The 16,682-nt window shown below is 37.9% G+C and overlaps 2 protein-coding genes and 1 long non-coding RNA gene across 4 annotated transcripts in view; 1 reads left to right on the forward strand and 2 right to left on the reverse strand.

Moving 5' to 3' along the window:
* LOC138178560 (uncharacterized) overlaps positions 1-4,258 on the reverse strand; it is a 93,416-nt gene extending 89,158 nt beyond the window's left edge. Inside the window, exon 1 of the mRNA XM_069110537.1 lies at positions 3,354-4,258. Coding sequence (XP_068966638.1) covers positions 3,354-3,429 — 76 coding nt within the window. The 5' untranslated portion in view covers positions 3,430-4,258. The remainder of the gene's footprint in view (positions 1-3,353) is intronic.
* Positions 4,259-7,861: 3,603 nt separating this feature from the next.
* LOC138178562 (uncharacterized) lies at positions 7,862-14,168 on the reverse strand. Of its 2 annotated transcripts, none has more exons than XR_011172742.1 (3): positions 13,524-14,168; positions 8,568-8,819; positions 7,862-8,091 (listed from the first exon to the last, which is right to left on the reverse strand). It is a non-coding gene; the product is annotated as an uncharacterized LOC138178562 (long non-coding RNA). The 2 variants fall into 2 exon arrangements; XR_011172741.1 differs by lacking the exon at positions 13,524-14,168 and adding an exon at positions 8,888-8,965.
* Grx5 (Glutaredoxin 5) lies at positions 10,636-11,783 on the forward strand. Its single transcript, XM_069110542.1, has 4 exons — positions 10,636-10,772; positions 10,861-10,921; positions 11,142-11,283; positions 11,502-11,783. Exons 1-4 carry the CDS (start codon positions 10,651-10,653, stop codon positions 11,687-11,689), a joined length of 513 nt encoding a protein of 170 aa, XP_068966643.1. The 5' UTR covers positions 10,636-10,650; the 3' UTR covers positions 11,690-11,783.
* Positions 14,169-16,682: the final 2,514 nt, after the last annotated feature.

The raw sequence follows: 16,682 nt of genomic DNA on the forward strand, positions 1-16,682 counted from the left end.
CATTCCGAATTGGATATCGAAAAATTAAATTAAAAAATGTATGATACAATCTTAAAAGGTCGTCCATAGAATTACCACCATTACCTAACCTATTCGCAATATTACTTAACATTAATAAATTCATCATTTTCTATTTCTATTATATTGATTGAATATCAAAAGATAAGATTGAAAAATATAATTCGAAAAAGTTGAAAAAGGCAAGCAATTATGTTCAGGTTGGTAAGAATGAAGGAATAATTTACTTACACCTTTTTTAACGCAAACTGCCTGTTTAAACAGATATAGCGAGCGACAGATGTTACAAATTGACGCCCACTACTTCAACAGGTGTAAATCTGACGTAAACGTGAAATTTTCTAGTCGCTCTAGAATCGTTCTCTTACCAGTCGTTCCCCCTACTCTCTATCGGTATATTTTACGCTTGTAGGAAATGAGCATCGCAGGTCGATGTTTGTTTGTGATAACGATAATCGTAATTCATACTCAACGTGTTCGTATATTAAACGATAATAAATACGAAATAAACGACGAGGATAATCACAATAGAAGTTGAATGGTATATTAAAAGTTTAAGTTGACGATTTGTCAACAACGATTTACGCGTCTGTTGCAAAAATACGCGTCTGATAGAAACGGCCAGGTGAGGTTGGCATTGCCAAACACGATATTGCTCCCGCAAACATTTATGTGCTGTGAAACAGGTGCGAGTCGTGCTTCCCGTGGCACGATACGTGCCAGTCGATGTGCCGTGTCCGTACGCTACGGATAACGGACAAGTGCTTTGAAAATATTACTAGCGAAACATGCCCGTAAAGATCCCCACGATAAACCACCGGTTTCTTTCGAATTTACTGCTATATTTTACTTACTTCTTTCGTTAATCATCTAGTTATGTTAATTACAATCAAAATTGATATAGAGAATTTTATATTCTATACGTATGTATGTATATTGAAAAAAATTTCAAATATTCAAATGTTTGAAAATTCATTTCCAGCTTCAATGATGTGAAAGAAAAAAGAACGAAATTTCATCAGTTTCAGATTCTTGAAACAACACGATTAAAATTTTTGAAAATATTGCTATCAAAATATGACCATAAAGAATCCTGCAATAATATTTAAAATTATCTAACTACATTAATTGCATGTGGAATTAAATAGAGAATTTCACACATTCTATACATTTAAGAATTTTTCAGATATTAATATGTTTGAAAATTCATTCGAATTAGTACCAGATGATTAACGATGTAAAATAAAAAGACCAAAATTTCACTAATTTGAAATTCTTGGAGTGATACGATTAAAAATGTTGAAAATAGCAAACAGAAATACGAGCTGTATATTAAATAAAGTTCCTACTGTGTTTTTCCGAGCCGACGTAACTGCGAATCTCAATTTTCCGAAACAAATTTAAAAGTCAATTAACCAGACTATCCCACACGACGCGTTCAAAGCGCGCAAGGAATATTTGTAACTGTAACTACAGTTTCCTGGTGCAAAATGCGAACGCGATTAATTTCTTGTCGATAAACGTAACGAGTCAGTAATATCAATTGATGCCGATCGATTTTCCCCTTATTAAACCAATCATTCTTCTTTTCGATTTTCTTCGCCAAAGTGTTTCTTCCGTACCAACCATGTATACACGTTATTAATCTTAGTGCTTCACGAAATATAATTTTCGAATAAATTACATTAGATCACGTCGTATATGCTCACGCTCCCACCTTTCACTTTTCTTTCCTTTCAACTTTCTGACTTTCTTCGACTGTATTAATTACACTATGTCTACGCCTCTAAAGTTATATACGCATGCACATGCAGAAAACAATGTTACAAGCAGAACGGAATATAATACGTTAGTATTACTTATCGTTAAAATTTAAACTGGACAGTGGCGTCGATCTGCTTATCTGGTGTATTTTTGTATATAACACAAAATTCACGTTACTTCTCTTGCGGTGGGTATTAAGAAATCACAATAAAAGCCGTGAATGCGGCGCCAGACGTTCGTGCGGCCAGTAAAAGGGACAAGAAAGTGGAGAGGCCGGTCCGGAAAGCAGCTGTTCAATAAAAGGATGTTCAAACCCTATACGGCCAAATGTCACATGGTTCGCATCTCACTATATTTACGTACTAACACATTCAGTCTCCATTTTTACAATCTTCGTTGTAAAGGAATTTTATCACTTCGAAAAACATTGCTTATTCGTCACGATGACGTTGTCCAAAGATAATAAAAATTACGGTAGGAATATGTCGCATTTGTCGAACGGTTGATAAGTACAAGATATTTATTATTGAAGATCGCACTGATAAAATTTGCGCACGTTATTAATGATCGAACGTCACCGTGACATTGTTTTACGAATTACGTGTAAACGTTATGTAAAGAGACAACGACAATGAAAGTCGTATACCTAATGAAACTAGCCACAAATCAAACGGTCCTCCATAATCTCGACTCGGATGGTAAAGCGGTGACGCGTTTCAAACGATCGTAAAAACGCGTGAAACCGCGCGCAAGAAAACGAATGTCGGTAACGCGCGGTTCATGGGGTGTTACGGGTCAGGCTTTATCCTTCGTAAAACACTCGGTCGATGTCGATGCGTCCTCGAACAATATGTTCCTTCGCAGTTTATTTTGTTCGAAGCTCGATTCGATAAGATACGCGACCCTTTAAGAAACACCGTAGCCTCGATATATAGAACGGATATAGAACGTTTTCTTTCTCATCGAAACGTTATCGATATCGTCGTTTTGAAGCTTAATTATTTCTCCATTACCTTCTATACGATCGTCGACGAATACGAACAGTCAACGGTGCTTTGTGTACCGTGTGTTACGTGACACATCGATGCGAACGCGCACACGTATGCCGATGAACGTCTTAGAAATCAAACCTGACCTAGAAACAGCTGTTGGCGACAAAAGCGAATTAAGAAAAAGCGAACGCCATCGAGAAATCGATCTCTCCAGCAAAAATCTAATACCTCATTGGACCGATGTTATTCGACATTTTTCAGGTTCGATTAACCCCTAACAATATCCGGTCGAGCGACGCATTCAAGGATTATCGTTCGTGACACTGTCCAATGTACTCGAGCAACGAGCATGGAAGCAACATGCCCCAAAGGGTCAACCAGGCATCCACCTCGATACAGGTTTTCACCAGGTGCACATCGATTTAGCATCGACGCCACTGTTCATGTACCTACATATATAGGTGTACATCTGTACATATGTATATATATATGCGTATATGTATATGTGTGTACGCGCGCGTGTCGAAAACGCAAAGGACAGAGGTTCGAGAAGAAAAATTGCGAAGGTCGTGCGCTCACCCTCGAGCAGGTGCCAGTCCTCGTCGAGCGAAGCCAGAGCCTGTGCCTGATTCGCCTGTTGTTCGAAGTCGAGCATCTTGGCTCTTCGTTCCAGTCTGGCCTGCCTTTTTATGGCCCTTCGGCTTCTGTAGTCTCTCCGTTAGCACCGACTAAATATCTTGTATCACTCCACCTCCCACAGTAACCGACCACGTTGCCAATACGTAAGTCGAATCGTACCGGACGGCCACAGAAGCGAGAATAATGATATCGTTCGTATTTAAAGAGAACGTGGAGACCGCGCGGAATCTTCTGTCGAACGGCAATTGAAAACTGGTATGTATATCAAAGTCAGACTTTCCCCTCGAAGAAACGTCCGCTCGGATTATCTCGAACGTCCTTTCGTCACGAGACTAAGAGCGAAGAAGACGGTTAGAGAAAGAGGAGACCGGGAGTGGGAGGGAAAAAGTTAGAAAGAGAGTGAATGAGCGAAGAGCGAGAGAAAAATAGAGAGCTGTGGTGGAAAGGACGAGATAGCGCTTCTGGAACGCGAGCGTCTCGAGAGCCACGAAACTCTTTTTCCGTTTAAAACTCTACTCTCTGTTTACATCGATGTTTCTGATTGGCCTGGTGTCGGTGATTCCCCGTCTTCGACTGGGGAAGAACGGCGCGCAAGCGTCCCTCAATTCTTTCGAAAGATCTAATGTAAAATTCTTTCGAACAACCAGTTGGGAGAAATTTCCTTTTCAGAAGAGAAAAAATTCCAAAGAACGCGGCTATTGTATTTATTTGACGGAATCCTCTGTGTAGGACGGAAAGAAAAGAGAAGGAAGGACGACTACGGTGCGTCGTAAAGGGACAGTGAGAGAGAGAAGCTCACCGAGGAGACGAGCACACCCGCTCACGTGCATACGTGGCGGTACTCGAACCGCGACTGATTTCCCCTATCACTCCGTCCTCAGCTGCCACCCACTAACCGCCCCCCACCACCCATCGGTTGAACCCCATCCCCCCACTCTCTCACTCTCTCTCGCCCCGCGTTCACGAACCAAGCTTGCTCGTTCCAAGCAACGGTAGAACGTCTGTCGTTCCCACTTCACCCCACGCCGTCCCTTACCAACTTTTCGCACCCCTTTCTCTCTATCGCTGCTTTCTCCGTCTCTATCTCCCTTTGCCGCACTTTGCACGCTCACTCTTTCCCTTCTCCTCTCCCTTCGAATATATAGGGTGCGGTAAAAATCGTAATATAACTTCTGGAACGAAGTGATTGTAGTAGAAAAGATGAGTCGGAAAACCGTAATCGAGTTTCTCCGCGCAACTGTTCGATTTTCAGAGAAATTACTAAAAAAATGGGTCGAGTGTAGACGCACCTTGTTAAAGTTAGGGTAAAGGAGTTACTTAACTACTTTTGGAGTTACATACTTAACCTATAACGTCATCGATTTATTGGGCTTGAAAGCATATATAAAATGTTAGATAGAATATTGTAAATATTAATTGACAAAGGAATTTTACCAGAAACTGTAACGACACGTTTGCATTGAACAAGCAATGGCTAGTGCGACGCATCGAGCACTCTGCTCGAGTCCACAAACTGTATAGTGTATAGGTCTCATCGTTGAGCGTGTACGCGTTTCTTCGTCTCTCATTTCTCTCTCGTACTTTGTAGTCTGAGACCGTTAATGCAGAGGAGAAGTCCGCGAGGCACTCATGAATTCTCTTCTACTCTCTATTTCAGTTCCTCCCTTGGCCCCTAACTTCTTTGCCGTTCTATTTCAACGGCCGTCTCGCTCTCTGTCCATATCCTCTCCCACTCTATCGACAAGCCCGATTCTCCATCTCGCTTCGACGTTACGATTCTTGAGCTCTGTCTTTCACGGAGGTTCCATCACCGCTCTCCAGGTTATAGCTAGTCCGGGTTACCGGTAACCGGCCGGTAAACGCAAAGTTATGCGTCTCCAGGTTTTAACCCGCTACTTTTTAGCGATGGTTCCCGGGAAACGAGACAGATGTAGCCGATTCTGTCGTCTACCCATATTATGGACGCGGCAGGTAGTTGACAAAGTCGAGTTATCGATTTTATCGTCAATTAAATAATCTTCAAAGCGAATATTTCGAATTTTGATTCGCGAAAATGCGTCCAATATCTCACAAAAAATCACGATGGAAAGTATGGTTATAAAAAATTGAGGTAAGAAACGTAGACCGCGGTATCTCGGGTAAACATGTTTCGGCTGAATTACGATGTTTCGTGGCGAATCATCGCGAACAGCTTGCAGAGACTTATGAATCGAGTAGGCGGTATGAAATCTCGTCACAAGTGCCTCGTGAACTGCTTTACGCAATCTCACCGCGGTAAGATATAAAAGCGATTTCAGTATAGATACAATGGGCAACTTATCAAATATTAAATTATTTCATACAAATTATCATTCATAACTTAAATTGTGATCATGATCCTTCATAAAAATTTTCATAAAATAATGTTACTCCAGCTCTTCATATATCATTACAATATTACAATACAAAACTTATTAGGCCTATTCCTTAATATATATCCTTATTCGTACCTACTCCAAATCAGACATTGTGTTTTCTCATATGCTTCTTGACTTTTATTAACCACACTATTTAAGGGTTAAGGTCGCGCGCGACTCATGGCTCCCGGAACGCGTGTCGCGTGTTCTCTAGCATACGGCCCTGATGGCTCGCGCGCCTCGTCATTTGTCCTCTCCCCCTTTACCGCACTTTCCTCTTTCGCAGGATACCATCCGCCGCTCGCCAAGCCACTCGATTTACTAACCCCACTCCTTTCGCGCCAACCGCCTCTCTCTCTTACGCTGCCTAACGCGTCGCGTGGCACTCTCTCCCTTCCACTCTCACTTCCTCCCTTCCACTCTTCCTCGTACCCTATCTCCATCTCTTTCTAACCACCAACCAGTTCGTTCGTCCTTCTCTCACGCGTTATTCGATTACGTTTCTTTCTCTTTCGGACGAAGTCGAATCGTTGCTCTGTCTCTCCGATTGTTTTCTCCGATTCCATCTGCCAGTCGTTTTTACTTTTTTCTAATGGCTTTATCATCGATTTTTGATCGTTCTACACGAGCATGAAATTGATTTTGTTGTAATCGCAGTAACGTTTGATTCACAATAAAGGGTAGCAATTTAAACGTTTGTATACCTCTAATAACCGTTGATACCGCGAATCGATAAAAAGCAGGAAAGGAATATGGTAAAATGTTAATCGTTTAACATCGAGGAACGACATAAACACGTTTATATTCGAGCACGTCTTAAATCGCGTATAACGTCAACTGTGTCCGGTTGTTGTTTTAAGTAACGTTCTCCAGTCGCGTATAAAAAGCGCTCGTCATGGCTCGCAAACGTCTTTATCATTCTTATCACGAATTCGATATACGGGCCACAATATACGTGCGCATGATAATCTTTTCTCATTTCTGGCTGACGTGCATCGTGTTCGTTGCGTATGCGCCAGAACGACCGGCGGACCGGTCTCTGTCTTTTTCTGTTTCGTTCCCGTGTTCGACCTCGAGAGGAATCGGCGTAAGGTTTCTCCCTCCTCGTCGCACGTGCCACGATACGTTCGCGTTCCTCGTTCACGAATCGTTTTCTCCTCGTTGTTCTGGCTAGCATGTTCCTTTTCGCTCTGGCGTTTTGTTCTCCGTCGCAGATGCTCGCCACTCGCCAGTGCCGACAACCTCCCCCACCCGAGTCGCTGCGCGAGAATGATCGAGACAAGCTGACGAACACCGAAGTCTTGTGTGCTTACCAAAACCATTTTCCTATTACTGACGCCGATTACTCATTTCTATTCCATTTTACTAACGTCTTGTAAACATTCTCGTGATATTTTTCATCTTTTTTTCATGTTATAAGCAGAAGTGCTTCCTCAAGCTGTTCCTTTAACGATTTGGGGGCTTGTGAGTTAGAAAATTGGTAAAATAGTCATTCTGTACAGCGATTGAGCGGTTGATTTGATACGATTGTATTACTACACGTAACAAAATACGCTACAAGCTTCGGTTGCAAATAGTACAGAGGGGATTCGTAATTTTTGCGCGAAGGTTATATTTTCGCTTATCAAATAAAGCTGCACATAGAGTTTTGGTATACTACCTTGTATCGTGGGTAGTTTCGAGTTTCTCGTGAACAGGAAACCGTATCATTTAGCGTCACCGTCCCACCAGTGAAAATGCATTAACTGGCAGTAGCTGCCAACATTGCGGCAAAGTGAAACCCCTCGTCACGGTGTAGTCACGTTAAAGCGAGCCGCGTTAAAATAGTGCAACAATCGCCTGGCTCCGAATAAGGTATGGTATAATCCCACCACTGTTTCTCTTCGTTTTGTCCCTTATTTCTTACTTCTTCTCCCTAACCTACGTAAACAATTCTTTCCGCTTATTAGGTGAAACGTTGCTTTCTCGACTCTCTCTATAGAACATTTACGTAAGTTACACAGAGAAAAGTAACCAAATGTAAGCATGCGTTACAAGATCCTATATACGCAATTGTTGCGTGTATCCGTAAAGTACTTCGCGTAACTCTACTTTACCCAAAGAGTTGTAAGCGTATGTAAATTCGTGTATTAAGCTCGGTCTTCTATCCGTGTTTCTACAGTTTATACGTATACTCTACTCTTAATACATATTCATCTGCGCCTTGAATTCCACTGCTACGTCACATTTAGCCCGGTTTCGTCGGGCATCGTTAGGAATGTCGCGAGAAGAAGAAACTGTTTCTAAAAAAGGAAAGAAAGAAGAATTATTCGAACTTCATTGGCTGTACGATTGTAACAGAGACACGTAGAAGGTGGACAATAAGTAGGCCTGTCGCGTCTTACGCAATGGCAAAAAAAAAAGTGTCTATTACATCCGCTAGAAGGACGCGCTTCTGTTAGGTTAGGTTAGATGGACACGTGTGAGAATTCTACGAGGCATGTATAGTATATATAATAAATTCCGATATTTTGAAACAATTTGTAACCACACTGCGAATAAATTAAAATATAATGTCAATATTCATGTCGATTGTGAAAAATCGTTTTTTTTTTTTTATTGAATTGTTTCATTTTTGTCGAATTAAAAAAAATTAGCCGTTATTTGTTCGGACGCGTTCGGATTCCAATGAATTTCAGTCTGACGGCTGACGATGAAAACGTTTTCATACGATTTCATGCGATCCGCTCGCAGTCGAAAGATTTTTTAACATTTTTACCTGTTGCTATTTTCGTGCTTTCATCCCCGACCTATCGCAAGGATCTCATCCGTGAAGCTGTATACACAGGACGCTCTCCCGTCAGGCTAACTCGAACTTTAAAATCCTCGTGGGCGTTCTCACGTCGGTATACTAGCTCCGAGCACAGTTTCCATGGTGATCGGTCACGGTGACCATGATTTCAATCTGACGTCATTGCTTCGGAAAGGACAACCACGTGCTGCGGACGTGTTATCGGTTAACGAGTTTTCCCTGTAACGATTTTTCACTGTTACGTCACGAGGAAAATACAGTTGCGTGGGTTATGTGTATAACGCTACTTCAATGGAAAAAAGGATATACGTATGAAGATACGAAAGATATTTGTCTTATGACACGTTTAAACAACTTGTACGACAACAAGTAACAAACAGAAAATAGGAAAACACTAATTGTGTCTTGTAAACAATACTTAATAATAGTATGTACATTGACCAAGATCAACGAAAACAAACGTCGTTAAGTTCTGGTAATAACTTTAATGGAAAAATACATATATGCAAATATTGTAATTTTACTGTGATATATTTTTAGACATAGCTGTTCAAACGAAATTTTAAAGACTATGAATGGAAAAGAAAATATATATATAACATATTTTTTCAATAAATAATAATTACATAGAACGAGCACGCAATCAACTTAAAAAAATATGTATAGTGCCTTATTTAAATATATTAAATTACACGAAATGTTAGTAATTTATACTTTCTAAAATCATGGACGAAGTCATTCGTATATTTTTCTAATTCGTTCATGCTAGGTAGCTCATGCACTCTGTTACAGATTATTTTTGAAAAAAATCGATATTTTTCGCATCAATGAGTCCTTTTGAAAGAAAGATAGTGATATTCTGGCTAACGAATTGCGCTGTTGTATTGTTACGTCGAAATTGATGACGATACAGATTGATCATCTGGAAAATAAACAATTCTAAGAAATTCTCTCGGGACAAATGTTTCGTCACAAAATTGTTGACGACAGACTAAAAATTTATTCACGATTAAAATTTAATTTAACCTTTATTTTTAATTCGACAATCCTGGGACCTTGAGGTTGCTATGAGGAATCTTTTTTCATTGTTCTGGGTTCGAATAAATCAGCCGTACGTGATTCATTGAGATGACGTTTAATATTTACCGAGAGAAGAATATTTAATGATCTGAAAAGTATCGTAGACAGGATTCCTTGCGTTACGAGCGTAGACCTCGGAAGTAGGCCATGAACGTAGATCGAATTTGAAGTGGCTACGGTAAAACGGGGTTACACGACGCTATCCTTTACGAATCCACCGAAACATCACCGTATTTCTCAAAAAATTGTCATATCTCTTAAAAATGTTCATAAGATTTTATTTTGGTCGTTAGTAAATATTACGAGGTTAAAATTAATCTCGATACACGATATCGGTGTGATAAAGTAGAATTTGAAACAGATACATTGAATTGATATTGTAAAGTGGCAATATCATTTTGTCAATGAACATGAAATAATTTTAGTGTAATATTTAGATGAAAGTGGCTCGATATAATCTAGTGCAACGTCAGATCATGTAATATAAGCGTAATGTAATAGTTACATAAATGCACGCATACGAATTTTGTATTAGAATTTAATGCATGTAATATTAGAAATGTAATAAAAAATCTAAAGAATGGTGGAGACATCTAACGTAAGTGGTATTAATAAAGAAAACATGGTTGCTTGCTGTGCTGATTATGTAGAGATCTAATTTATTTCATGTTTGAGGATCACCTGATAACAGATCACTCACAAACGAGATATCTGTCACTACACTACAAATGCCTATAAATGAGACGAATTATGTATGTATGTATGTACATATAATTTCTGCGTTTGCTTTAACAAATCGCAGAGGGCGTAAGAAGCATGCTGATCTTTCTTGCAGGTCGATACTTCAGAACCTAACATATAAAGTTCCATTTAATGTTACATCTATCTCGTTCCTAGTAATGTTACTATATTATAAATAATTTTATGAAATTTATAATTATACACTTGAAAACAGATACTATAAAAAATCATGTCGATTAAAATTAGTCTATGTGTTTCTTGTGCCTGCCTGCAGAGAGCGACACTAGTTGCTTTAAGTAAAAAAAGAAAATTAACATGGCGCAATCCATTCTTGATTAATGTGTTGACCGGGTAATCTATTGTGCTGTTTTTCTATTAAAAAATTCGAGTTTTGATTATCTGATTTTCAGCAATAGTATCTAAACATGATTCCATTTAGGTTGTATAATTCTATCAGAAGTTTTTCAACGACCGCTGATAAGATTGCTAACCTCGTCAAGGTGCGTCTACATCTGTCAACTATTTTGCTATTAAATGAATGGAATTTACCATGATTTGTATTATTTATGGTGCATCTTCCATCATACGTTGTCGACTATGTCAATATTTAATATATGTCAAACTTGTAAACCAAAGCTGTAGCCAATTGGAAGTATACATAGTGTTGACGTTGTTTAAATTACTAGATAATTATAAGTGAGTGTCAACTACATTTTACAGAAAAACAAAGTTGTGGTGTTCATGAAAGGTGTCCCAGACAGTCCCAAATGTGGCTTTAGCAACGCTGTTGTACAAATATTGAAGATGCATGATGTCAAGTACGATGCTCATGATGTTCTTGAAGATGAATTGCTTAGACAAGGTTAATATTCTTTGGAAAATCAATAGCGCATTTCATAGAAATAAACTGAACCTGACAAGTATGACTAAACCCCGAACCATTACAGAAATTCTTTGAGACAATAAAAACAACCAAAAGAAAATTATACAAAGAGTAATAGAGGATTAGTCCAAGAACAATTAAAATAAATAAATATATGTAACGATAAAATAATATATAATTTTCATAACTATGTTTAGGTATCAAGGATTTCTCAAACTGGCCAACCATACCCCAAGTCTTCATAAATGGAGAATTTGTAGGAGGATGTGACATTCTTTTAGAAATGCACAGAAATGGCGAACTGGTGGCTGAATTAAAAAAAGTAGGTATTACAAGCGCACTTTTAGAGAAGCAAGAATCTCAAGAAAAGGAAGGCAAAGATTAAGGATGTTTAACTATTTAGCGTGTTTGTAATTTGTAAATAAAACGATTGTTTGATTGATTATTGATTTTTGTTACAATAAAATTGTTTTCATTTACATGACATGACGTAGAAGAATGACAGTTTTTTTAATATATCATCATCGGAAATCTGATGTCAGGAATCTCGAAAAGTCACGATGTTTTGCAGCGTATTACAAAATATAATGCCGGTTCTCGCGTGCTTTCTTTGAACCAAAAGAAATGGTAGTACACAGGGGAGAAAAAGTGGATCAAGGTCGGTCGCATGTCGCGATACGAGTGTTTATGTTCTGCGTGTGCGTGCACGCGTGACAACATATTCTTCCGCATTGCGTTTGCCACGATTTAAATACCTCATGTAAAATCCTTATATTCTTAGACTTATTTATATTCATAGGAGATCGTTTCATGATTTTACTAGGTGGAAAAGTTTTATTCTTTCTTTTCCTCTCACATCACTTTTCCATAGTATAACGTCAGTGTATTCAAAATCATCCATATGGAAATCGAAGCTTTAATAGTAACAGAAGTTACTAGTACAAATCAAATAAAACTTTACAAATAAATTTACAAGTTAAAAATCATTTGATTATCTGTTCCAAGATATTCGATGTAAAATTATAAAATTATAAAAGAGAAATCCACAACCTATAACTTGACAATTCAATAATATTAATTGGTAAAGATCGTAAAAGAGTTCAGTTAACACCTAAGACCATCATCAAAAGGAAATCCATAAGTAGAGTGCGGATATTTATGTAAATTCATACCATGGATATAAATAAAATGATAGAATCTAATTAAAAAATTGTTTCACTTAGTAAATATTATAGAGTGCCACATTTTGTATATAATATCTATTTTTGCATATTATGTTACATTTTCAACTTTCCCATAAATGTGTAACAATCGTGTCTATATTTTCAAATGCCCTACAAATGCATAACAAAAGAAATCAATGTTTTCGACAGATCTATGCTAAACGATGAATCAATCGTGAACTCTTTCCCCGATTTTGAGTAGTACTGCGTAAGCGGAGCGTATGTAAAAGTCCATTTGGCCAGTGGCCAATTGACTCTTTGAGTGTATCTTCCTCTCTGAAGTGCTTGAAGATGGCGCGTAATTAATTTCGTTGGAGCGTTCTTTTTGATTTCGCTCGGATACACTCGATTCTGCGAATTCATGATCGAACCACGAATGAAATACTCAAAAGTGGGGGAATAATACTCTTTTTTCGACTATCTCATAATCCGAGCGACGTTGTTTCATAAAAGTTTTACGAGCTGCAGAATGTGAAATTAAGCAAGATCTTTATTGTTAAACACTTTTACGACGCAGAGGAATTGCGGCGGAAGCTTTCTTCGAATTGAGTCGAAGGTTTAGTACAGAGGTTAGATGGTAGATGTATTAAATTAATTCACTTGATTATCTGATAATATGATATATTAATATGCAATGGTAACTCAGTTTATATTAATATAAATTAATAGGGTAATCCATATTTATCTGGTATTATAATTTGTTTATAACTGAATGGTACTAACTCATTAAAATTATTCAATTAACGTATTCGCTACTGACAAAATACGGCTACTTCTTTTCTGTCAGAAAGATCTGGTAATTTATTTTTATCTTTTTAAATATCATTCTTTTCGGTGTATAGATTCAAAAACATAATTAGATTCAAATAATAAGTAACATATGCGTAGCAATATTTCAACTCATAACAATAATGAAAGAGCTCTCATGATTCGTACAGAAAATTGATGACTGTACTGAAAGGATAACGAATGCAAAAATGGATCGTCTATACTCACACTACTAAAATATCGGATATCAATTGTCGGTTGCCATTTTCGTCGTAACGAAGCGAAATGGATTAGTATGTCGCGGTTTGCAAAAAAGTGGCTCGGGTTTGAAGCGTGGATTAAAGCGATTATTTCGACGGTTAAATACACACCGGCTGTGAAATTGCAACGAACGCACACACACACACATACACACTCAAACGGTTTGTCCTGCATCTCGACTGTGAAAAAAAGACAAAAAGAGAAGAAGAAAAACGAATAAACAGGAGGAAGATAGAAAGTGAAAAAAGAAGAGGAGCTACAGAACGATCCTATAATATAGGATGGTACATCATTAACGAGCACGAGTCTCCGCTTCTTGATGACAACGAAGGAAGCATTGATATTCGCGGCACGATCGTACGCCGTATTATTTCGCTTTTCCCAGCGCAACGAGAGCTCAGCGAGCGAATCTCCGAGCGACTCGTCATTTGCTATGCCATTAATTAATTTGAGACCGAGAAGAGCTAGCCAGACGCGGTTCGCAATTAGTGTCAGCGAATCAAAGCGTGCACCTGTGTGTCGCAGCTACTCGTGTAAATATTCCGTCGGCAAACGCGAGATCCGTAGCCGACAGGCAGCTTTTTCCTTTTCGGTGTCACCAAAAGATTTTCCTTCTCGTCCTTTCGTAAGATATCTGCTTTATGGAGAATGGAAATTGTCTGGTCACGTTAGGGATTTAGTTCGTTGAATTTCTACATTGTCTTTTTGTTGACATAGATGCACTTTATGAATATACATATTATTCAGTTGAGGACAAAAATAAATGGACAGGTAGTAGATATCAATGAAGTTTAATCGAACTATTTAGTATTAGTATTATATACCTAAATTCTGTTTATTGCATGTTTTTACGGTATGCAAAATTATTTAGTAAGTAATAGAAATTAAGATTTATAATTTTGTGTAATTTCCACTATTATTTGTATTTCCACTATTACTACTTATTAGTTCACTTACTTTTTCCCCCACTGCATCTGTCACACGAAACATTTTGAAATTTCATTAGCACTGTAATAAAGTATGGTATGAGCATCATGTCACGTTATGATTATATCGATAAAATTTGAAACAAATATGGAAATATTATAGAAGCTACAAAATAAGTATCTAATGCAAATATACAGTAGTTTGTGCAAGTTCATGGGACTTATTGTTTCTATTTCTGGCTTCTGGTGTTTTTATAGGACTTTTTTATTGCTAGATCTTTTTTCCCCTTTTTTTATCGACATAACGTTCATCTCGTCGGTATTATCTTTATGGTATATTTTTAGTACTTTAGTCCGTAGTGTTTTGTTTAAAGACATTTTATTTCCTTTTCATGGTAGTATTTGCCATTTCTACAACTGATTTCTGGTGTTCTTGTAGGGATTTTTTACCTCAGGTTTCTTGTTTCTTTAAGTGGTTTCACAATCCTTTCGTTCCAATTCTTTTTTAAATAATTTTTTACTACTTTTCTGTTGCCGTAACTCTTTCGCATCATCCTTGCGTTCTCTTGTTTATTACTGGATGTTTCTTTAGTCCTTGTATTCGTATTTATATTTGTTTCCTTATTTGGTACTTATTATTTTAAAAAATATGACACCTCTCTTGTTAAAATTTCTTATAAAATTTCTCTTTCCTTTAAAAAATTTGTCACCTTTCTTGGATTTTGTGGAGGCATGTTATGTCAAATGTTATGAAGACTATTGTAAAGATAATCTGATAAGTGTATGATCCGTAGGAGCTAATGAAAATGGGGTGGCCGGCAAAGTGGCGCCCTCCCTTCGACAACTTCGATCGAACCAACATTCTCTTCTCCCTCTTTCCCTCTCTATTCTTCCTCCTTCGTCTTTCTTCTATCGTCATGTTTTCCTTCTTCTTCCAAGAACGTACCAATTACGTTTATTACTCCATTTAATGTCTCACATCGAATTATTTTTTAAATTCGATCGCTAATAGCACTTAAATTTTTAATTCTAAAAAAGAAAACAAAGAAAAAGAAAGAATTTCCAAGATTTTACAGAGGATTTGTTCTTCGTGTTTTTTCTCGTGAATTTTCTCGACAGAAGTACAGTTCCTCATACAGATCCTACTGGAAACTCAAGCGACATTGCCAGCCAGGATTGAATCTTCCAAACATCACTTCCAAGTCTCCATTCGTCGGATTAGGTATCTTTGAAACTTTCAAGCCACCTACACAGACGTCCAAAAATATGTGGACATTCACTTATTTTTGATGGAATATAAATTAGTTACGAAACTTAAGAATAGAAGGCCTTAAAACGATTTTCTCCATTATCAGAATTATCGCAGAATGTCGCACGATAAAATCTGTTTTTGTAAGTTAGTATACAATAAAAAGATTGACATCTATAAGCGTCAAGCAGTTGCATTCTGTAGCAGCTTTTTGGTTAACGCGTTCATTATACTCTGCTCATCATGATGATTGTCAAGCTATAAATAGAAAAGCATATCTCAAATTGCACGAGGAACTATTGTACTTGATTGCAACGACAATATTTAAAACCTTTTGATACTTTGACAAGTCATGTACTTAATTTTAATATACTATTGATAGGATCTTAAACAATTTAAATTTTATATGATGCGCAACACCTGATTCCACAAGAAGATACTGAGTATTGTTGATTGTTAATAAAAATGCACCAGTGTCCACATACTTGTGAGCGACAGTGTATGTACACACTTACGTTCTCCTTAAACTTTAGCATCTTTTTGTATCTTCTTTATCGATTATCCGTTTCTCGATCGGTAGGGAAGTCTTGGTGACTCCGCAAACGAATGTGACAAACTTCATTAACATGACACGCTCGACAGGAGTAGCTCTTAGAGTCGGTCAAGTTCGTGGCTGTAGGTTGTTGAAGTAATTAAAGGGTCGTTGGTTAAAGCGGTAAACAACTCGGCCGGAAATTCGCGGATAACAAGATGCCTCTGGCGCTGGCTCGTCTCGCTTCTACGAGCGGACTCCAGCGTTTTATCGCGTGTATAGTAGAGAAGTTGAAAAGGTGATTAGGCAAAAGAATGACAGGTCTGATCAATTCTTTCTGATAGACCCAACGCAATCATAAAGATAAGTGTACGTATATTGGCCGAAAGTGTCGCGTACGCAGCCGGTAATAACTACTA

The sequence above is a fragment of the Bombus flavifrons genome, chromosome 3 (assembly GCF_040668555.2).
Source record: "Bombus flavifrons isolate JBK064 chromosome 3, iyBomFlav1_principal, whole genome shotgun sequence".
Lineage (NCBI taxonomy): Eukaryota > Metazoa > Arthropoda > Insecta > Hymenoptera > Apidae > Bombus > Bombus flavifrons.